Source organism: Rhinatrema bivittatum, chromosome 6, assembly GCF_901001135.1.
Source record: "Rhinatrema bivittatum chromosome 6, aRhiBiv1.1, whole genome shotgun sequence".
Classification (NCBI taxonomy): domain Eukaryota; kingdom Metazoa; phylum Chordata; class Amphibia; order Gymnophiona; family Rhinatrematidae; genus Rhinatrema; species Rhinatrema bivittatum.
The window spans coordinates 247,464,268-247,488,452 of record NC_042620.1 but is presented as its reverse complement, the minus strand read 5'-3'; the positions used below and the strand labels follow the sequence as shown (position 1 = coordinate 247,488,452).

General features: G+C 41.0%; 1 protein-coding gene and 1 non-coding gene across 3 annotated transcripts in view; one reads left to right on the top strand and one right to left on the bottom strand.

Annotated features, from left to right (window-relative positions):
- Positions 1-23,757, top strand: part of COL6A2 (collagen type VI alpha 2 chain) — a 132,479-nt gene extending 108,722 nt beyond the window's left edge. For both annotated transcript variants that reach the window (XM_029606734.1, XM_029606735.1), the window contains exons 23-28: positions 922-957; positions 6,911-6,956; positions 12,472-12,624; positions 13,516-13,968; positions 16,914-16,952; positions 21,237-23,757. In XM_029606734.1, the coding sequence (XP_029462594.1) occupies positions 922-957; positions 6,911-6,956; positions 12,472-12,624; positions 13,516-13,968; positions 16,914-16,952; positions 21,237-21,832 (1,323 nt within the window). In that variant the 3' untranslated portion in view covers positions 21,833-23,757. The remainder of the gene's footprint in view (positions 1-921; positions 958-6,910; positions 6,957-12,471; positions 12,625-13,515; positions 13,969-16,913; positions 16,953-21,236) is intronic.
- TRNASTOP-UCA lies at positions 8,741-8,813 on the bottom strand. Its single transcript has one exon. It is a non-coding gene; the product is annotated as a tRNA-Sec (tRNA).
- Positions 23,758-24,185: the final 428 nt, after the last annotated feature.

Here is a 24,185-nt window from a genome sequence, read left to right as displayed (position 1 = left end):
TATTAGGGGAGGATAAACCCCCAGCTCCCACATGAAACAACAGGAAGTAAGGAGAGGATTCTAAGCTCTGGAGTCCTGGTAGTTTTTTAAGTAATCTCTTCATAGAGTGGCAACATAGGGCCTGTCTCTCCACGGAGAGGATTCTAGAAGAGAGGTTGCTGAAAGTTCAGAAGTTGAAGAATTGGTCCTGAGGATTGGGGACAGTGTACTAGGAGTTTAACCAAGAAGGACAAACTATCTGGGAAAGTCTACCAAAGTGAAATTAGGAGTTCTAAGGAGACAAAGTTTTCTCTGGAGAGTGTATGGACCAATGAATTGGGAGGTACTAGAGGAAGGGCAGCCTGCATGGTAAAGTTTACCAGACTTTAAGACTTATTCAGCTACCGCAGCCTGAGGCACCAGAGTGAGAGAGTGAGAAAGAGCAAAGGACCAATATTACAGGTACCAAAAAGGTACTGGGAGGGCCCAGGACACAAGGAGTACCCACCATAATGAGCTGACCTGTTTTGAATGAAAAGGTGAAGAAAGCCTGAATTTCATTTTTGTACCTTTGGACTTTGTTTTCTGTGGTGCACTCTGGAGTAGGGGTGGGAAGGGGGAAAGTTTTGTTTTGTTTTTCAATTCATTTTGGGAGGCTTTTCCCCACCTATTTAATGCTTATTTTATTTCTTTAGTTAAAAAAATGAAATAAACATTGAAAAAAAAAGAAAAAAAAAAAAAAAAGAAACAAAGCCTCCTAGGGCCTCCCGTGCCCCCCCCCCCCCCCCGCCGCCATCCCTCCCACCCAGAAAAATGCCAGGGCCAAGATTCTCCCCAGCTCTCACTTACCGGGTCCGGGAGGATCTGCAGGCGAGGCGAAGTTCATACAAGGCACTGCTATTCTGATATTATTGAACATAACTCTTTATTTCTTTTGTGTAGGGTGATATTGGACCCCCGGGAGATCCTGGCTTGACAGTAAGTAAAAAAATAAAAAAATAAATAAAATACATGTTCATTGATCTTACGCACTACTAAAACTTTTCCTGGTACAGGAAAGGATGTTACTTCATTTTAAAGGGACATTCTGTAGGAGCCCGTGTGATCCCTAAGTCACGGCTTCGCCACCCACTCCAACCCTTCCAACCCTGCTTCAGTGGTTCTTTCACAGACATGTAGCATGAGGTGCAGAAACTGATGCAATTCTACCTAGAAACAGAGGTTCATTCTAATCCCTTCGAAAGGCACATTCCTCTCCTTCAGAGTAACACTTTATCATAAAGTGAGAAAAAGGTAATACAGAACAAATTTCCTAGAGTAACCTGGACAAATGCAGGCAACTTGCCAAAAGAGAGGGGGGTGGGGTGGGGGAGAGAACACTCCCTTCCCTGTCAATATACACAAACCCACACAAACATGGGTACACAAGAAATACACCAACACTGTATATCAAATGGAGTATGTATACAACCGCAGCTTTATTAGTCTTACAAATCCTCTAACAAAATACCACATTATTTGGGTCCCAAATTACATCCCCTTTCCACCCATTATGGGGAGAGGGGCCGGAGCCTCGCTGGGAGTCATCAGGAAACCACCTCTGGAATGGTCAATTTGCCACAAGCAAGCAAGTTCATGGTTCTTTCCGTGCACAGCCAGGCAGTCCACTACTTGTAAGCAAGGCTGCCATCCCTGTGTTGTTTTTTTAAATTTATACTCCCTTGTGGTTTGTACCGTACTTAGAATTTTTAAAATATAAGTACTTGCAATAAACCCCCCCTGAGCCCCGGTGACCATACCGAGGTCACCTGTCTGCCAGCATAGTGAAACAAGCCAGCTCCGATGCAAATGGCCCCTGACTGCACCTGGGACATCTTTTATGTTGATAGCTCTGGCCTTTCTGCAACTGATCCTCACAACCCTCCCCACAAGGCTCAGATACCCCAATCACAGGGCAGCTAACATCCTGCTTTCCTATGACTCCCAATACCTACAAGCTATCACTTTAGAATATTTAAATTCAAATACCTGTTACTCATTGAATCACTCTGGTTAGAGTATTTAGAAAAAGGTCCTGCCCTATATCAGACAAGTGGACACCATCCGACTGAAACCATTCTGTGCAATCTGTAGATACTAGAGATGTGGTTCGTTTATCACGAATTAGGCAAAATACCGACTTAATATCCATGTTGTCAAAGGAGGCATACTGAACAGAGCGTATCTCTGTGGGAATGAAGTCTTATACTGACTCCCCAGCTGGGTATGAAAGATTCTGCATCAATCTGTATTTACCCAGCTGTCTTTGGGACCACCGCTAAAGGAGACAGGAGCATCCAAGAGAAAGGCATCTTACAGGAAGATGCAGTCATGCGCCTCAATTCCCACTTGGTAGACAGCTTACTGTGGATGATGCTAGCGAAGCATGAGGCTGAACATGCATTTGTGACTAGTGAGGTGGATAATAACCCTGCATATGGTATCCTAAAAATATTTCTAAAACTCTCCAGTAGAGTGACCGCTGCCTCTATGCTGGGGGACACTACAAAACTGGCCTCCCTTTTGGCGCAAAGCATTGGAATGGGCAGTCGAGCAAATGTGCTTCATTTGCCACCCGCACTTGCCTCTTTCTTGGAGCACTTGGTCATTATTCAAAATGACTTATCCAGCCAAGTTTGGGATTTAGCTAGATAAATCTGTGGCTTAAATTCCACCATGGGCCCCCAGCCCTCAGTGGACTATTTGGATAATGTTTTACTACATAAGCCATTAACCAGCTAAAGCCTACTGGATTAAAAAAAGAGGTGTTCTGGAGGTGGGGTTTAAGTATATTCAGCGAGACATTTATCTAGCTGAATATCCATGGCAACTTATCTGGTTCATTTTAACCTGATAAATTATCCAATCCATTAGCTGTTTTTCTGACTATTGGCCTCTGCCTGATTGGCTGCAGAAATAGAGCATATGTGCTTATATTTGTAGTCATACAAAGAACAGTCATTTTTGTTGTGCCAACACACATCTGACATAGCAGAGCTTCCTCATGCTTGGCCTGAGCTGTTGGTGTTACTCTGAAAGGGGCTATTATGCATTTGTGGGCTGAAGTCCTGGCAGTCATGTATGTGTGAGCCAAAGCTCCAGTTCATTTAACCCCATGGTAGAAGCCAGAGGTGTCCGCCATCCTTTGTCTACTCATCTTTTCATAATTGAGCCATATAAATTCTTCATAGGTGGTGTCTAAATAAGGTCACATGACCCTGTAAATGATCTTACCCATGAATTAATATTCTGGTATACCTTTTTACTCCCACTGGGGTGTTCATAGCATTTGCTATCCCTTTCCCTATCCCCCCCCCCCTCCCTTTGTTCATCCCTCTGAGGCTGAAAATCTTCATGTAATTCCTGTTTTTAATTTGGCATCTGAGAGACCAGGGAACCCCCTGCCACAACTGTTTAAAATTGCTTTGGAAGGGGAGACCCACCACTACTACAATAGGGGTCACCAAGGTCCCGACCACTGATGATTCTCTCAAGTCAGTGGAGCTGGAAGAGGTGCTCCATCCAATAGATACTAGAGTGCCTTCTGCTCCTGGACCTATGCTTTTATTTAGCAATTTAAGCCTTCTTCCTAAGACCTATCAATGGAGTTGGGTGTAACTCAGCCTCTGCTGGAGATTCTGGGTGTTTTTTTCACCATGTAGTCTGGCTGTCTAATCAGTTCTATAGTTGGTGATGAGTGATAAGTAAAGCCCCTCAAGGATCAGTTCCTGAACCGTTTCTGTTCAATATCTTTGTGTGCAATACTGAAGAGGGACTAGAAGGCAAAGTTTGTCTTTTTGCGGATAACACTAACATCCGCAACAGAGTGGACACACCAGAAAAGAACGAGAAGTGACCTAGGAAAGCTCAAGAAGTTGTCAAAGGTTTGGCAGCTGGGATTCAGTGCTAAGAACTGCAGAGAGAGTCCTGCATTTGTGGTACAGCAATCCAAAGGAGCAAGATACTAATGTGCACGGACTGGGAGAGAAGCCCTGGGGTGATAGTGTCTGCTGATCTGGAAATGGCTAAGCAATGTGACAAGGTGCTGGCTGTGGCTAAGGCCAGAGGGATGTTAGGCTGCAAAGAGAGAAGTATAACCAGCAGGAAAAAGGAAGCATTAATGCCCCTGTACAGGTCCTTGGTGAGGCTTCACCTGGAGTACTGTGTTTGGTTCTGGAGACCGCACTTGAAAAAGGATAAGGGCAGAATGGAAGTGGTCCAGAGAAAGGCAACCAAAATGGTGTGTGAGATGATACTGAAGGAATTAAATATGTATGCCCTGGAAGAGATGAGAGATAGGAGAGATATGATACAGATTTTTAAATATCTGAAAAGCATTAATGATGCACAAAAATCACATTTTTTTCTGATGGAAAGGCAGTTGTAAAACTAAGGGTTATGATATGAAACTTCAAGGGAAAAGACTTAGGAATAATTTTAGGAAATATTTCTTCATGGAGAGGGTGATGAAGCATGGAATAGTAATACCCTCCCGGAAGAGGTAGTGAAGACAAGAACAATAATGGAATTCAAAGAGGCATGGGACAAACACAGAGGATCTCTACTGGCTAGAGAATAGAAGTGAAGAAATGGGGTAAAGTCTGATATACTTAAAGTTTTCACTTCTGCTTGGCAGTTCCCTGCAAGGAGCGACAATTACTACCATTAATCAGAAGGCTTGGGGGTAATTTGCATGAAGCAGCAGTTACTACCCTAAAATAACTTGCTGGGCAGCCTAGATGGACCATTTCAGTCTTTATCTGCTGTCATGTACTATGTTACTGTGTGACACCATGGCTCCATGAGCACCTCCATGTTGCACTACTGATCTAGGTGTAGGATCGAGCAAGGGCCACTCTCAGAGAGACAATGTTAGTGCCCTGGGCTATTCCTGGTACTGACCACCTGCGCCTGTCTGCATCCCATGGCCTATTCACAATTTATGCTCTTGCACCCAAGGGCTCTGTCTGTGATGCTCCTAATATCCTGCAACCTTCGTATATCCAAAAGGCCAGCCTTGATGAGCTATCAGACATGGCTGTACCAATGAGAAATTTGCCACAAAAGCTCAAGGAAGTCAAATTGAGCATCTGACCATGTAAAACCCCCACACTAGCACCTGAGGTAATGGTAGAGGCAGATGTCTGTGATCAGGGGGTCATGTAAGCAGGCTTTTATCTATAGGGCACTACCTAGTCAGAGGAGGCTGGCTTTGCGTGCTGACCAATGGTGCAGAGGGTGGCTTGTGGTCAATCACTGCCAGGTTTGAGGTCAGAGTTGTAGCACTCTCAAACACCTGTTGCAGAACCGCATTCCACTCACCTAAGGACCCAGCACTTTTCCTGCCTGCCTCGCCATTCATATATCTCTCTCCACCACAGCGCTTTCTCCATTGCTGGTGCCATCTCTGGGCTGACCTACAGATATAGAGACAAGGGATCCAGTCCTACCTCTTCAATGGATACCCCAAATCCTTTCTTGTCTGCTCATCTCACCAAAGGGCCCAAGCACTGCCAGGTTATTCCTGAATGAATGTGCCTGGTCCACCATGTGTACTGGAAACAACTACCCTCTGATGGGACAAGTGGCAAACTGGGACTACAACTTCAGACTGAAGGGGCATGGTTGCCTTGTTTCCTGAGTTTCTGACCTTAACAAGTAGGGCCCTTCTAAAATGTTGCAGCAGAAACTGCAACTTTAAGATTAATCAGACCTCACCTTGTTGGCTTTTTGTGTGTGTGAGACTGAGCAAAGAGTAATGCAGTTTCATATTAGAACCAAATTCTTCATTTTCTTTTTTTTTTTACTAACCTAAAAGAGGGAGAATAAGAAAATCCCAGCACTTACTAAGGAGATTCATCAGTGTCAGCAGCATGAGAAGCAAGAAAGAAACAGCCAACACCTAGGCTGTACCTTCTTAAGCCTCCCATATCACCAACCCTCACCCCTCAGTTGGATTCAAAACAGTCAATATAGCTGCACTAAGCCCAAATATGGGCATGGCAGAGGGCAGCTCTACCCCACACTATACATTCAGAGGGCCTACCAAGAGGACGGGAAAGAGTTTGCATAATGGTGCTTGATCAGATCTGGGGGAAGCATGATATCATGAGGTTATACGGACAGAAGGTGCTATGGGCAGCAGGACTCTTGCTGTCCATGTGACCAGCCCCTCCCCATCCCATGACAAGGAGAAGAAGTAAGGTGGCTCCCAGCACCACTGGTAGTACTCTCTGACAGCATTGGAGGTAAGTAAGCCACAGTCCTCCCCTTTCTGCCAGTCATGCAGATGTCCTGGTTACTTGTAGTATCTGTGCCCCTGGCACAATGCCACAGGTTTTATATTGCACTCAGTGGAACTGCCGGGGTCACTAAATTTGGATTCTTACCCTCTGCCATTCTGCCTCCAAGCAAACCAGAAGCCTTCATGGGAGAAGGAAAAGAGATTATATTGGGACACTTGTATCAAATCTGGGTCTGTGTAGGTGGCAAAAAACATAAGCCAACTCTGCCATCCAGAAGTTTCAGGAAATTAAATTAGAATTGTGACAGTAAACTGACTTATAGGCTTTTATACTTTTCTGCCATACTTTTGCATACAACTTAAACCTAGCCCTCTGGGTAATGCTCCCAACTTTGAAATATACTCTGTGTATCATACTTTCTGTATTACTCTGTATGCCTCATCCATATGGTGTTTGCTATATCAGACTACTTGCACCACAGTCTCTGTTTTTGAACTTCTTGTATTATTCTGTATATTGCTGTCTTGTATCTTGTTCTGCCTATCACACTCCTTGTAATACCCTTTTTTTGTTTAATGGTCACAAAGTAAACATCATTATCCAATGGAAACATTTGTAATAATTATTTATATCTTTTTTCTTAACAGGACTGTGATGTGATGACTTACGTCAGGGAGACCTGTGGTTGCTGTGGTTAGTTCTGCAATATTTTCTTCCTGCTCATCCAAAACAGAGACCCAGTGTTGACAGGTTCTCTTCTGTAGAGCTCTCAGGCAGGAGCTGTTTTAGGAGCAAGTAAAGGAGTTAGACAGGATTAAAGAGAATTGTGAGTTATGAGGGACTGACACTGTACACAAAAGGTAACAGTACAGTAGAATTGTTTATATCCAATAAGTGGCTGAATAATATTAACACATGTGGTAAATTTTCAGTAGTGCACCTAATTTTCAGTAGCGCAAAGTTACATGTGTAATTTTAGGTCCACAAGAAATAACTTGCTTTTCAAACACAAGGTATAAATACACACTTCACATTAAAATCTGCAAAGTGGGGTGTAAAGTTAGGTGTGTAATTAGCATGCTAGCTGTGTATGTAACTCCTCAGCCGGACAGATCCTTTAACTAGCACCCAGCAGCTCATCGAAAAAATTAGAGATGGACCCTTTCTGCTTAAAACACCTCCACAGTCTCTGTGTACCTCTCCCTTGCTCCATGGATAGCTTTAGTCTCTGAGACCAGGCTCCCAGTTGTGGGGAGGAACAATAGCTCTTATACCCTGCTTTTTTGTAATCAAGCCCTGTCTCCGTCCTTTGCTTCACAGCATTTCCAATTTAGTCTTTGCATCCAATAAACACACTTCTTACTGATAGTTTGATCAGATGATTGAATATTATTTACACTTCTCTTATTTAATTGATTAGCAAAAAAAAAAATAAGACAGCAGATAGAGTAAACTTGTGACTTCACATCTTCTAGCAAAGTTTCTTAAACACTTTGGAAGCACTCCTTATATACAATGAAATTTCTTCTTCTCCCACTTATTCAGATTTCTCAGATTATATAGATTGAAATTAGTTTAATCCTCCTTCACCTTCCAATTTAATGCACCAAACTTTTTATTTCTTTTGATACCAATAAACCTGGAATTGCATTGCCAAATGCAAAAACATTGTCAAATTGGCTAGCAGATTTTATCTCCTTCTGTTATGCCCAGGAAGGCCTGAATCTGGTAAATTAGGTCAAAGCTCCTAGTGTCAGAGCCATGTCAGCTTCGGTAGCCAACCTAAGATCAGCCTCCATTGAGGAGATCTGCAAGGCTGCGACATGGCGTCCTCACCGCACATTTATATCTCACTATTGCTTTGACAGGAAATCCCAACATGACAAGTTTGGCCAGTCTTTTGACAGGCCAAACTTGTCTCCCTTAGGGCCTGTTATTTTAGTTCCGGGCTACTTCTATAAAAAAGATCGAAAATACAGAAAAATTGCTGGTTGCCACATAAACAGTTTTTGTCCATCAGCATTGTTTTGGTTTTTCCCTTATATTTCTTCAGGGCAGTCTGTAGCTAGGGATTCCCCATGGGTGAGGACTGCCATCCTGCTTGTCCTTGGAGAAAGCAGAGTTGCTTATCTATAACAGGTGTTCTCCAAGGATTGCAGGATGTCAGTCACCCACCCATTTCCTCTTAGCGTTGGTTCTTCAAGTTTAAGATATATTATAGATTGAAGGGGGCCCTGTGTGGATAGGTGGCAGTATAACATGCTGCACATGCCCAGCAGGGCATGCTCAAAGTTTCTGGAAAATTTAAAATCAAATTTCCATGCCGGGCTACATCTATGTATGAGGACTGACATCTTGCTGTCCTCAAAAACTACAAGTTGCAGGCAAGCAACTACGATTTACAAACTTGCATGCACACTTTGAGCTTGCAAAATCAACTTGGTTACTTATGCATTGAAGTCCTTATGGTGCTTTCTCGACCATGAAGGGACTTGAACCCTTAATCTTCTGATCTGAAGTCAGATGCCTTATCCATTAGACCTCATGGCCTTTTGGCGGGAGTCTTTTGTGCACTAAGTCCCAACTAAGCTTTTTAAAATGTTCACTACATTGTACAGAGGCTAGAGCTAAACTTGTGTTACGTGATAAATAACAAACACTGTGCCAGGTTTACAATGTCTCGTTCATAAATCCAGTGACTCAATTCCTCACTTAAATGTTTTTTGTTTATTTTTTACTTATCTTCAGCATCTGCTTCACATCTGTATTGTGCTCTTCTCTACTGCAGTTTTTTTCCCCTAGTATTTATTTATTTATTTATACCGATAACCGTTCGCACATCGTATCGGTTTACATCAAACAATTAACTTTTGGGCGGGGCCCTTACAAGTAACAGTCGATTAACTGAGTAAATATGAATACATGGAACTATAATAAAATAAAATAACTACAATGTACAGTATATATAATAAAATAACAACAATGTACAGTATATATAATAATCTAACAATGTACAGTATAGTACATTGTATAGTAGGCAGGCCAAGATGTCATTTTTCCCTTCCTAGGTATTGTGTGTTAAAAGCTGTCATCCAGGCTAGAAAAAGGAGTAGATAAGATGGCATTCTCAAAAGTGATCATAAAGGTCAATTATAAGGTCAAAGGTTATCAAATGGGTAAGGCTCTGCTTGGGAAAATGGGCACAGGTCCAAAAATAATTAACCAATTTGGACATACTGTACACCAAAATGAAGGTAAAAAAAAAATTCAGTTTTATTTGAGCCCTTTATAGCATTTCACCCATCCAACATGGACTTCTTCAGATGTATATTTGGCAGCCCAGTTCAATATATAATGGGTGAAATGTTATAAGGGCTCGAATAAAAAAACTAAAAGTGAAATATTTTTTTACCTATTATTTATTTAAGTCAATTGCAAATTTGTTGGCCAACTCATTCTATGAATTTGTGTATTGGTTATCCAAATCTGAGCAATATTGACAAAATTATGACTGGAAATAGGTAATATTCTCATACCATTTATTCTTTCATATAGACAAACAGGAATCTGGGCAAAGTACAGATTTTAATTCATGTGAAGGATCACAGTTTATTGAATAAATCAATCTCTGGTTATTACTTTTCATAAACAGTAACAGGAGAAAGAAAATTATTAAGCAACAGGATTAAAGCAGTTGATGGCATTGAGGCCACAGGCAGCAGTACATTTTAGATGTTTTTGGAATCAAGAACGTCTTGCAATGCTGCATTATTTTTTGTACCTACATGTCAGTAATTCCAGGCAGGCGGTGACATGGGAAATTAACTTTGTCTAGACAATCAGAATCCTTCATCAAACAGGAACAACATCTATGAGCATTTGATTAGCTTTGCCTGGTGGTGAGCTCATGCTACATGGAGTTCAAGAGTATCTTTCATTGAGGCTAGCATCTGCAAATCCCGCTTGCCCTTGATAAATAGCTATAACCTGACATGATGAATGGTTTTGCCATGTGGTCCCAAACATGTGACACACAAATCTCTTCACATCTGGATAACACCCATCTTATCCGATACCACTGACAAGGTATAATTGTTTCAAAAAAGCCTTCTAGCATGACATCTTCCCATGGCCACTGAAGAATGATACTGTGTCACAACCTGTTAATGCATGGAAGCTTAGCAACTTGTTACTTACTTTGGGGAGTCAGGGCTGCTTCGAGTGGTGGCCCTGGATTGTAACGGGGTCATCACTGAGCCCCTCTCAACCTCCCCATTTTAGCGGCACATATTTTTGGGGGGCTAGCGGTCCTTTAAGGCCATGGCGGTCACGTGATGTTGGGGCCGCCATTGCATTAAAGGGCCGCTCGACACGTTCTTTTTCCCCTCGGTGTTTGACTGCGAGATATAAAAACATGCCATAGAGCCACAATGTTTTTTTGGGGAAGGGACCCCACTTTCATTGCGATACCCCCTCCCACAATATTGGGACCCCTCTGATAAAACTTCACCGCTTAGTGGCTCTAGAAATTAGTTAGCCAGATGAGTAGTGCCGCTCCATTTTGCCCACTGCCCATCTACAAGTTATCCAGCTATCTATTTAGCTAGATAAGTGACTTATCCGGATAAGTGGCAGCCACTGAACATAGCTGGATATTTAATGGCCACCACTTAGCCAGACAAGTCTAACTTATCTGACTAAGTAGCATTTCAGTATTGTGCTCACAATGTCTCTCTAGGCATCTACTAGGATCCAGTGTCTCCAGTACTCTTCCAGAATCCTCTTTCCTTCTGTTGTCTTGTCCAGTCTTTCATATATAATCTATTTTCCCCAACCTCCCCCTCTCACCCCACTCTCCTTTTAGTTTTCCCATCAGGCCTCGCGTGTCCGTGTTCTTTCCTTTGCTTCCCCTAGCTCTGCGTTGTTTTTTCTTTTAGTGTTTCTGTCCAACAATACAGAGTTCTCTATCCTGCCATAAGAACATAAGAAGTGCCATGGTGGGTCACGAGCCCAGCATCATGTCTGATAGGGGCCAGTCTAGATGCTAGGAAGTACCTGGCAGATCCCAAAGAGCAGATCCATTTCATGTTGCCCAATCCCAGGGATATCCCAGGACTTTTCACAAGTTTACCTGGCTAATAACTGTTTATATGGTTTTCTTCCAGGAACTTGTTCAAACCCCTTTTAAACTCAGCTGTGTTATTTACCTTGACTGCATCCGCTGGCAACAAGTTCCATGGATTAATTGTGCATTGAGTGAAAATAATGCTTTCTCCAATTTGTTTTAAATCTGCTGCCCACTAGTTTCATGGAGAGTCCCCTAGTCCTTGCTATCTGAAAGAGTAAATAACCATTTCCTATTATTTGTTCTACCTCACTCATGATTTTATAAACCTCTATGATATTCCCTCTGGTTTGTCTTCAAGATGAAAATCCCTGACCTTTTTAGCCTTTCTTCATAAGGAGCTATTGCATTACCTTTATCATTATCATTGCCCTTTTTTGTACTTTTCTAATTCTGCTATATCTTCTTTGATGTGGAGCAACCAGAACTGGATTCAATACTCAAGGTCATACCATAGATCTATAAAGACATTATGATATTCTGCATTTTATTCTCCTTTCCTTTGCAGACAATTCCTAACATTCTATTTGCTGTTTTAACTGCTGCAGAATAGTGAGCTGAGGATATCAATACGTTGTCCACAATGACTTAAATATCCTTTTCCTTACAATCTGCTTGTGTCGTAACTACTGTGAATAATTTTGAGTCATCTGCATGTTTGATTACCTCACATCCACTATTCACCTCTTTCCATTGGGAAAACCCAACCATTTAGTCCTACTCTTTGTTTCCTATCGTTTAACCTGTTACCAATCCACAGCAAGACCTTGCCTCCTATTTCCTGAAGGACTTTGTCGAATGCCTTTTGAAAATCCATATTCCCTATGGGCCTGATTTTAAAAAGCATTCACTCAAGGAAATCTCTCTCTCCTAGCCCTGCAGTGGTTTCTTTCCTTCCAGTCTTCTACATTCCTTCAGTATCCTCTAACCTTTTAGTCTCTCACTATCGACGCAGTGTCCTTTAGCCTTCCAATCTACCCCACAGTCCTGGAGAGTCTTCTTGCTTTCCAGGATCTTCTTTCTCCCATCTTTTTCAAGTTATGGTGTGTGTAATATACCATTTTTCTCTCTGTCCTCTTTCAGACTGTGAAAAGCGCTGTGGTGCCCTGGACATTGTGTTCATTATTGACAGTTCAGAAAGTATCGGTTACACCAACTTCTCCTTGGAGAAAAACTTTGTCATTAATGTTGTGAGCAGGCTCGGCTCCATTGCCAAAGACCCCAAGTCTGATACAGGTCAGAAGCTCTTATTTATTTATTTATTTTTTGTAACAATGAGTGGATAAGCTGTGTGTGAATGCTATGTGACATCTCTTTATATCATATTTTTGAAAATTCTGTAAACTCACTGAATTCGGGTATTATCTAAGAGATTTTTCCCCACTTCCCCCTTGCTCTGTATTGTTAATCTGGAAGGTTTGTAAAATATCCAGAGTAACATTTATATGTGAGGCATGTTAAAGTCCTCTAGGAACATTAATCTGGAAGTCATGAAAACTCCTCTTCTTGGGTAATGTTTACCAGGAAAAATATGCAGTGCTATCTTAGCAATATTTATTTGAGAACTGTGAGCAATTTCATGACCAACATTTACCTTGGAGGTGTTTAAAACCCTCTGATTGACATATTTGGCGATGTCTAATACCTTTTATGTAACATTGATCTAGAGAGATATACACCCCCCTGAATAATATTTATATAGATGTGAATTAATATTCGAGTAATGTTTTTTATGAGGCATAAAAACCCCAGAGTAATGTTTATATGGAGAGTGTAAATTCCATAGACTAATGTTTATCTGGAAGGCATGTAAAACCCTTGAGGAAGGTTAATCTGGGAAGCAGGTAGAGCCTCTCAGTAATGTTGACTGGGAAGTTATATACATTTCCTTTTGTTGTTTATCTAAGATGTGTGAGAAATCCCATCAGAAAGGTTTATTTGGCAGATTTGTGAAAGTCCGTTCCTAATTTTCATTTGGAGTGCATGTATAATCCATAAAGAATGCTCACTGGGAAGGCATATAACCTTATTTTTGTTATGCTTATCTAGAATGTATGTGACAGCCCTGGAAAAACATTTATCTGAGCAGTATGTGAAAGATCCAGAATAATGCATTGTCTCTTATAGGTGCTCGTGTGGGTGTTGTGCAGTACAGTCATGAAGGTACCTTTGAGGCCATCCAACTGAATGATGACCGCATTGACTCACTGTCTAGTTTCAAGGAGGCAGTGAAACGCCTGGAATGGATTGCTGGTGGCACCTGGACACCCTCTGCCCTGCAGTTTGCCTACAACAAGCTCATCAAGGAAACCAAGCGGGAGAAAGCGAAAGTGTTTGCAGTGGTGATCACAGATGGGCGTCATGACCCACGAGATGCAGACACAGGCCTGCAGGCTCTCTGTGGTGGAGATGTCATAGTAAATGCCATTGGCATTGGGGACATGTTCCACAAGCAGGAAGAAGATGAGACCCTGACCTCCATTGCTTGCAATGAAAACCAGCGAGTGCAGAAAATGAAGCTCTTCTCGGAACTGGTGGCTGATGAGTTCATCGATAACATGGAGGAGCTTCTCTGTCCAGGTCAGCTGTCACTGCATAACAATATGACTAGGGTCAGCATGACATCATATGAGCAATTCAAAGCAAAGTTCAATGTATGGCCATGTTAGATTTTGGTTCTTATGTCAAAAGAATATGTAAGACCACTTACTGACTTTTCAAAATCATAACTTGGATACTTTACTTACTTCAAGTCAAGAGCTCTCTTGTAAAATGTCTTGTGTCTTTCCTGCCCCTAATCCCTGAGATTTGTCCCATAGCCTGATTCCTGTTCTCTCTCCTAGCCCATGATTTCTTTCTTACATAAAAACATAAATGCCAGGTTGGGTCAGATCAAGGTCCATTGAGCCCAGCAGTGGCCAGTCCGAATCATAAGTACCCATCAGATCCCAAATAGTTTATCTGTTTCTTGTATCTTACTCCCAGGAATAAATGCTGGCTTTCCTAAGTACCTAGCTAATAACTATTTATTAGGGATGTGCACACATTTTGTTTTCGTTGGTGTTTCGTTTTTGGGTTCAGGATGGGCCATTTCGGTCTACTCCCTGAACCCGAAAACTTGTTTTCATTTCTATTTCGGGAAAAAAAACCCCAAAATGCCAAAAACCCACCCCAACCCTTCAAATTATTTAACTATAATCCCCCACCCTTCCGACCTCCCCAAGACTTACCAAAGGTCCCTGGTGGTCCAGTGGGGGTCCCGGGAGCGATCTCCCCCTCTCGGGCCATCGGCCATCGGCTACCGGTGCCGACCAATGGCACCGGTAGCCCCTGTCACATGGTAAGGGTAAAGGGCCACCAGTGCCATTTTGATTACTGGCAGCTGGCATCCCGAGAGGGGGAGATTGCTCCCGGGACCCCTGCTGAACCACCAGAGACTTTCGGCAAGTCTTGGGGGGGGGGTCAGACAAGTCTTGGGGGGTCAGGACGGTGAGGGTTTGTAATTAATTAAATTTGAAGGGTTGGGGTGGGTTTGGGTTTTTTTTAAAAATGTGCCCTTTCTCCCCCCCCCCCCCAAAAAAAAACGATAGGAAAACCACACGAAATTTCGTGGGTTTTCCTTTTGTTTTGTCAGCCCCCCCCCCCCCCGAAATGCAGTGAAATAGGAAATATCGTCTTTATTTCCTATTTCGTTGCAAATGAATGCACATCCCTACTATTTATGGACTTTTCCTTCAGAAACTTGTCCAACCCTCTTTTGAACTCCATTATGTTAATTGCCTTGATCACATCCTCTGGCAACAGATTCCATAGCTTGATTTTGCACTGAGTGAAAATATACTTCCTATGATTTGTTTCATGGAGAGTATCCCTTAGTCCTAGAGTTGTTTGAAAAGGTAAATAATCATTACCTATTTACCCATTCTACCCGACTATGATTTTATAAATCTCACTGATAATCCCTCTCAGTTATCTTTTCTCCCAGCTAAAGAGCTTTAATCAGCTTAGCCCTTCTCCCTAAGGGAGCTTTTCCATCCTATTATTTCACCCTTCTCTGTATCGCTATGTCTTTTTTGAGAATACTCAAGGTGCAGTCATACCATGGATCAATATAAAGGTATTATGACATTCTCAATTTTGTTCTCTATTCCTTTCCAAACAATTCTTAACATTCTATTTGTTTTATTGACCAATTCAGCACATTTAGCTGAAGATTTCAAAACATTATCTACAAGGAATCTGAGGTCTTTTTCCCGGGTGGTGACTCCTAAAACAGAACCCAGCATCATGTTCCTGTAGCTGGGATTATTTTTCCCTATATGCATTACTTTGAACTTGTCCACAATAAATTGTATCTGCCAGTCTCCTAGTCTCACAAGGTCCTTCTGCAGTTCTTCACAATCCACTGCTGTTTTAATGGTTCTAAACAATTTTGTGTCATGTGCAAATTTGGTCACCTCACTTGTCATTCCTTTCTCTAGATCATTTATGAATAGGCTAAATAGCCCAGGTCCCAGTAAAGAACCCTGGGGCACTCCATTTACCACCTTTCTCTATTTGGAAAACTGACCATTTAGTCCTTCCCTGTTTCCTGCCTTTTATCCAGTTACCAATCCACAACAGGACACTGCCTTCTATCCCATGACTTCCTGATTTCCTGAGGAGTGTCAAATGCTTTCTGAAAATCCAAATACACTGTATCAACTTTTATCCACATGTTTATTTACACCTTCAAAAAAATCTAGTAAATTGGATAAGGCAAGACTTCTCTTTTTAAAAGCCATGTGGACTGTCCCCCATTAAACCTTGTCTATCTATGTGGTAAGTAATCTTTTTTTTTTTTTTTAAAAGAATAATTTCTACCATTTTGCCTGAAATCAACAGCAGGCTTACTGGTCTATACTTATCCAGATCACTTCAGATTGCTGGGGAGAATATCATCCAGTCTCGGTGATTTGTTATTCTTTAGTCTCTCAATCTGATTTATTACATCCTACATTTTCACAGTGATTTTGTGTAGTCGCTCAGTCATCACCATCAACAAACATTTCCAGTGCAGGTATGACCCCGATATCCTGCTCAGTAAAGACAGAGACAAAGATTCATTTAGTTTTTCTGCTATTTCCTTGTTTTCCCTGAACACCTCTTTTACTCCTCGGTCATCTCGCGTCTCACCAGACTCCCTCACAGGCCCTTTTGCTTCAAATGTCGTAGAAAAAGGTTTTATTACTTGTTTTTACCTCTATAGCAAGCTTCTTTTCAAATTCTCTCGTAGCATGTTTAATTACTTTTTTTTGCATCTAACTTGCCAGTTCTTATGATGTGCCATATTTTCCTCATTTGGGTCTGCTTTCTATTTTCTGGAAAATGCTCTTTTAACCTTTTTGCCTCCTATGCACACCTTTCTTTGTCCTGAATCTGACTTTTCTCCTCTGCTTAGTCAATGGTCCCTTTTCCTGATTCCCGTCTGTTTTTCTTTTCTGATTGCCTTAACTCATTCAAGCCATTACTCTCTTTGATTTCAGATCCACAGATCGTCTGTCCAGATCTTCCCTGCCAAACAGGTACATTCTCTGCTTTCTGCCGTTTTGATATGTTCTACTTCGTTTTGCCTGAAAAGAAAGGGGGAAGATGTTTCAGGAGAAAATGTTATTTATTTCATTGGATTTGTAACTTGTTTTTTTTTTAATACAAAATGCACCCAAAGCGATTTACAGTTTATTAGAAATACTAGCAGCTTATGAGCAAGACCATTTGCAGCTTTATGAATAAAAAGTGTATCTACATTTAAAATAGCAGCAAAAGTCACATTGCAACTTAGCAATAAAAAGGTGCACTGTAGGATTAATGCAATTCATCAACAACAACAGACCAAGCTAAGAGAAGGCGGGAGGCAGGGCAGGAGAAGTATAGCAGGTACTTGGTCCATGGGTATTTTTGTCCCCCAGGGGGAAAATAGTGTTTTTGAGAGCTCGTTTAAGATGTGCTGAGGTTTAAGAGTCGGGGGATGGATCTGTTTCTGTACGTCTATGGGACGTATAGATGTTTACACAGGAATATTGAATCAATAAAAGATGAAAATATAAGCAGCAGGAAATTCTTTGAAAATTCTCCTGAGGAAGCCTGTGCAAGGCGAAACATGTTGAGAAGAATAAAAAAGGAAGAAGAGAATCTAGAATAAATCTGTCATGAGAATGTAGAAGACTTATAAAATTGAGTTCTTTCTGCTTGTAATTTGAATTTTGCACTGTGAAAGAAAATTTTGGGTTCTATGTACAAATTCAATTTAAAAATGAAGATGCTTTTAAAAATGTGGAATGTATGAGGGAGTGTAGTGAGTGTGCTATGAATGAATGAGTAAGTGGTATGTTTGGATTTGGAAGTAGATATTCCTTGTGGGGTTTTGTTTTTTTTAAATAAATTGATGTTTTGGAATTTTTCCATTTTTGAATATTAATAAAGTTTGGAAAAATCTATATATATATATATGTCACTATTTGTTTGTGGAAAATAGTTGGGAGCAACTAATAGTGACTTGCAAGCCTTGTCCCAATTGTATCAACTTTAAAAATATTGAAAAAATAAGCTATTTACAAACTTGAAAAAAGGGGGAAGGGGTGAGAGAAATTAGGGAGAAAATTATTTACATAACTTAAAAGGACCCAGGAACTTGTGGAAATAAGGTCCTGATTAGCCTAGAGGGCTGAGTGCTGTGACAGTTGCCTGATGCACACCAGCTCACGAGCGGCCGTATAACCCTCTTGAGCCTGGGTGAGACACCAGCACCTACACCAGCCTCCTGGAGATGGCCTGTATGATGTGGATATCCTCCCTTATCCTCTGAGTGGCTTCCCCTGTAGCTGCTAGAACCTGGGCCTCAGAACTAGTGGGTGCTCCAGCCACAGATCTCCACCTCTGCAGCCAAGAGGTACAGTCCAGAATCAGGGGGAAGGTCTCAGCGACCTGCTCACCTCCTTCATCCAGCAATGGCTAGGGCAGCCTCAGAGGGTGCATCCAGAGAACCTGGGGCAGAACATGGAGGAGCCCTTACAAGGGAGAGTTGAGGTAGTGTTGCCTGAGCAGGCAGAAATCCAAGGCCACCAATCAGGGGCTGGGGGTGGCTACTGTGCCACTGCTGGCTCTGCAGAATATGGCTGCTGATGGCTGGCTGGCAGCACAGCTGCTGCTCCAGCAAAAGGGGCCAGGTGCTCTTCCTTCTCTTCCTCCTCATCGGAGTGAATGGTCTCTGTGAGGAGAGAAAAAAGGGTGTGTCAAGCCATATGCTGGTCTGTTCTGGGGTGAGATGTGTTTCAGTATAGAGAAAGAGTGTATCCTATTTGTGGGAGAGTCAGAGGCAATGGGAAGTGATCCTGTATGTGGGACACCCATCTCTTAAAGGGAGTTTGCAAGACCAAATATGGGTTCCCAGAGAAACATTGCCTTTTGAACAGTGTTCCTTTTCAACATGGTGCTTAGCTAATGATGACTTGAGATAGCCTTAGTGGCAGGGAGGTATGTGCTGGAGTGTTCCTTGGATTCCAAGCTATCAATGGCTATGAGGCAGATACAAGTCAATGGGTCTTTTAAAATGGAGGTATTGACAGTCCCTGGTAAAGATAAAAGGAGTACATTCTGACACTGTTCTTACTTTATTGTTGACCAGTGAGTTCATTAAAAGTAGGGCATCAGGACAGTGCTGCCCATAACAAGGAAGACAGTCATGTGGATAAGGAACTCTAGCAGTTATCTGCAAAGACAGGGTCTTTTTCATTGGTAGGGCAATAGTTGGTTCTGTGATGCAAAAAAGATGCTTTGACTGATATGGGCATGCTTTGTTTAGCCCTTCTTCAAGGAGGCTCAATTTATGAATTGTAAATTATGAAATTTTATGTTTGGGTACTTGCCAGGCACTTGTGACTTGGATTGGCCACTGTTGGAAACAGGATGCTGGGCTTGATGGAGCCTTGGTCTGACCCAGTATGGCATGTTCTTATGTACTTACCCCATAGGAATTGGAGGCTCAGTGGATAAAATAGGTCTGTAGGCTCTCTGCTAGGCCTGCTGCATCTGTCTATCTCTTCGGACCCCCAGATAGGAAACCAGGTGCTTGTCATTCCTCACCATCAGAGATGCTAACCTGGTGATGAAATTTGGCTGCCTGACTTGCTGAGAGGGTGGGGGGTGGGCAGGGTGGCACCTTGGAATGAGCCTGCCCCAGCAAACCCAGGAAGTGTACATGCACATGCAAAAAAACATACACGCATATGCTAGTTCTTCTCCGCGCTTATATATGCACGCATTATACTTTATATGAGAATGTCGGGAGGGTGGAGATACAAATGTTTTTTAATCTGCAAGGATTATAAACTACTATAGTTGATATCCATGGGCACATATGCACGAGTATATGGGGTCACGTGGAAATCTCTGAAAGTTATCCTCCCTTTGTGTACCTGAGGCAACAGGAGATAGAGTGACTTGCCAAAGGACTACCAGTGGGGGAAATGGAATTTGAAACCTGGTTTCCCTGCTTCTCAGACTCAGTCCATTGCACGAATCATTCTGACCTTAATCAAATCTAGCTATAAAACTTACCTTTCTGAGACTATATTTAAATCTTAATTCTTCTGCTCATAGGCTTGATGATTTTATCCATTTTATAAATAAAAAAAATTCGAAAGGTATCGTTTTTTTATTGTCCTGTAGGTTTGTCTTAACTAAATTGTAAACTCTGTGGAATAAAGGACTGACATGTTTTTGCGCAGCTCTGTGTACATCTAGTAGGACTATAGAAAAGCAGTAGTAAGAGACTGAAGGACTGAGATGTTAGGGGCAAGAGATGATCATATTGGATAAATGGCTAAGAGGTAGAGAGGTGAGAGCTGGGGGAGGGAGAGGGAGGGCAGAGCTTTCTTTGGCAAGGGCTGAGATTTGAAGGTTTGTTTCAAACCTCTGTACTAGCACTGTTATAACCTAAAAATGGATGTAATTGCACCTGTAAACATTACCTCCAATTCAATCTAACAGCATAGGAGCTCTATACATTTCTTTCTTTCTTTCTCAGTTTTTCTGTAACACACGTAACAGCAAGACGATCAAGGCGGTTTACATCATATAAGTTTAAAATATAATCAAAGCAACACAAACATTTTTTTTAAATCTTATTAACAGGAATATTTCAAATATACATATAGCTGCTTTGCACGCTTCTTTTCAGCTTACTATATTGGTGAAGTAGTTTGGGCCAAGAGGTTTACTTCCTTGAGTCAGTTTCTCACTATAGCTCTTCACTAGCACTTGTTCTGCCAAACTGCACTCAGCCTAGGAAAGTAATTAGTCAGCTGCTCTTTTTAGAGCCTATTTAGCTCATCCCTAATATTAACCTTCAATTCTTCATGAAAAAATAGAACTATAAAAAAAATTCCACAAGTGTAATTAAATACAGTAAATTGCAATCAATAATTTCACTTATAGGTGTCATGGCTGTTATCCATGTTAATGATAATTATTTATATATATAATCTATATTTATCTCTCTCTCTCTCTTCTTATATATATATATATATATATATATATATATATATATATATATATATATATATATATATATATATATATATATATATATATATATATATGAGAATAGATTCATAGATGTGTAGAAAGAGTTTCAACCATATATATTGTTGTACCCAGCCCTGAACTTCTTGGAAGAGTGAGCAACAAGTACTTTTTAAATAAAAGTAAATAAATAATGAAAATAATTGTTTATATAATAGTGCTGATTGAGATAAGGCGAAAATTCTGGTTTTCTGGCTCATCTCCATTCTCCTCCTTTCTTGCTTCAGAATTTGCTGTGGCACAGTGTACACAACGACCAGTTGATATTGTCTTCCTGCTGGATGGTTCGGAAAGAATCGGGGAGCAGAACTTCCAGAAGGCGCACAATTTTGTGGAAGAGGTGGCACAGCGGTTAACTCTGGCAAGACGTGATGATGACACCATGAACACCAGAATTGCCCTTTTGCAGTATGGCAGTGAGAAGGAGCAAGACGTCGTTTTTCAGTTCTCCCACAACCTAACCAAAATCAGTGATGCCCTAGCAAACATCAAATACCTTGACTCCTCCTCTAACATTGGCTCTGCCATCATCCATGCCATCAACAACATTGTCCTCTCACAGCCCATGGTCAGGCGCAATGCTGAGCTTTCTTTCGTTTTCATTACCGATGGCATCACAGGGAACAAAAGTTTGGCAGAGGCTGTGACCTCCATGAGGAAGCAGAATGTTGTACCAACAGTGCTTGCCGTGGGAGGTGATGTGGACATGGACATCCTGCTGCAGATTGGTCTAGGAGACAGGATGGCCATTTTCCGAGAGAAAGACTACAACATGCTTTCCCACCCCAGTTTCTTTGATCGCTTCATACGCTGGATTTGCTAGTTAAAAGATCAACCGCTCTCCCACCCCTACCACTCCAACTCCTTGCATTTTGTTTGATTCACATGCTGTTGTATGTTGCTAGTAGTGTCCAGGCTTCCCAAACAATCACACACAAAGTTGTTTCTTTGTTTATGTTTTAAGCCAATATGTGACATGTTTTATACTAAAATATAATGGTGCTATGTAAGAAGGAAAGGAAGAAAAATTGTCTTTTAGGGAAAAATCTGTTTCGTTGTGTGTACACATATAAACTAAATGCTATTAGGATGCTAAAAGACCACTAGCAGTGCCCTGGGCACTAATCTTCTTTAATCTCTGAAAGAGGGTAGGGACTTCAGTGATTTCAGGTTAAAATTACACTACTGGTCTTTAAAGAGGTGAGTGATGCATCAGAAGCCCTTCTTCCAGCACTGGTGCTATATGAATACCGTAAATATTAAACACAGAGTCCTTAGGTAGGGACATCAGTTGACTCCATATATTTAAGGACAGACTGAACCAACCCTGGGTATGTCCCAGTTGTGTCTTTGGATTATGGAGTCTTTGCTTTCTTAGAGAAAGTGTAACTACAAGGCATAGATACAATGGAGCAAAATGAAGTGATTCATCCTTTTGACCTAGAGTCATCTAATCACCATGCCAGTTGGGTATCATCTAATATAGTTTGGGTTCTCTTCTCCTGCTAATGCCAGAAGCTTTCTAATGCCTACAAGCCAGCAGCCTTCAACCCCTGTGTTGGCAATAATTGTACAATAATGTATGGGTCTTTGGGTGAGATCTCTGTCGCAGTAGATGCTGGAGCTCCTTGAATATGAATAGGGACCTTTAAAGCTGATCATGTTCATGTTCTGCAAATTGGATGGATCTCTGTGTTGTCTTCCTCCCTGTATCTAGTGTCATATGATTATATGACTCAGCCTGCCCCTGATTATCTGGGCACCCTTTCTTGTCATGTGGTATTTTGTAGAATTGTGTTTCCCACAATTAGATACTTGTCCCAATGTACAGGGTCATTGACACACTTATTGAATTTAGATTATGATAAATTTATTAATAAATTGTTTTTCTCCCAAGTCCATGTTTGAGTCATTCAAAGGGAAGGGGCAATTTTCAAACTGCCTGAGATAAAGTCCATGAGTACTTTTAAATCAGTTTTCTAAGGGAAAGAGCACATGTATTTTCATTTTCAAATTCGCCACAGGGAAAAAGTAGATTGGGTTGTTTTGTATTAATACATCTTTCTTCTCTGTTTTCTCTTTTACTTATTGCATATATTTTAATGTTAATGTATTCCTTTATCTTTGAATGGAAAAGCAAGGATATAAGCTATAGATCCTCAACTGATTCAGATCAAAAGGGAGAGTTCTGTTTTTCAATAGTGATATAACTTAGAAAAGATGTAATGAATAGACAATATGAGGTATTCAGATTTGACATTTGCACTAGTAGTAGACCTTCATAATCCTTCCCACAAGATGAGTCATATGCATAAAGATATTAGTTGTCTGTTAGTCCTGATGGGCACTCATCTCCAATGACATGAGGGGATTATCCATTTGATAATTGGGAATTTGCCTTAAGTAAATAAATAAATGAACAGATTATGAGATCAATGGGCTTCAAAGCACCATGCAACTGTTATCTATGGGGGATGTAACCTCTCAGTTCAATGATTATAGGTTCTTTGACATAGATGGGATGAATTGGTTTTTGTGAGTTTAAAATAATTCCTGCTCTGTTTTTGCATTCACTAAACTATATACCCTGAAGCACTAACAATTGTTGTAAGAATGGGAAACGATGCGTGAAAACTTTACTTATGAAACAGATCTCCTCAAAACACAGCACCCCCACAGGGTTTAGATATTTTAGAAATCTTGGGAAGTATTTTTATTTTTCATACCAATAAAAATGTTTTAATTGCATTATAAAAATGTAAAACAATTAATTGAGAAATATTATAACTACTTGGATTTGGTAATATACCTATTACCCATCTATGTATGATTGTCCCTTAAGTCTTAAAACCTTATGTTCCTATCTGTGATTTACTGGATACTAAGTTTTATTTTAGGGACACCATGCTCCACTAACTGTTAACCACATTTTGACTTAAATATTTTAATTGCAGCCACAGATCTTATATTACATTCGCTTAGGGGGACAATAATCCAATTATTGTCATTGGTGCAAGCCCTGCAGGTACCTTTTACCTGTGGGGTTTGCACCAATAATCAAAGCAAAACTAGATGGATATTTTGCTTTGATTAATGCTTCCAGAAAAATTATCTGTAGAGATTTTGTGCCTGCTCTCCTGGTGGGTAATATTTTGATTGGAAACAATGTGCATAAC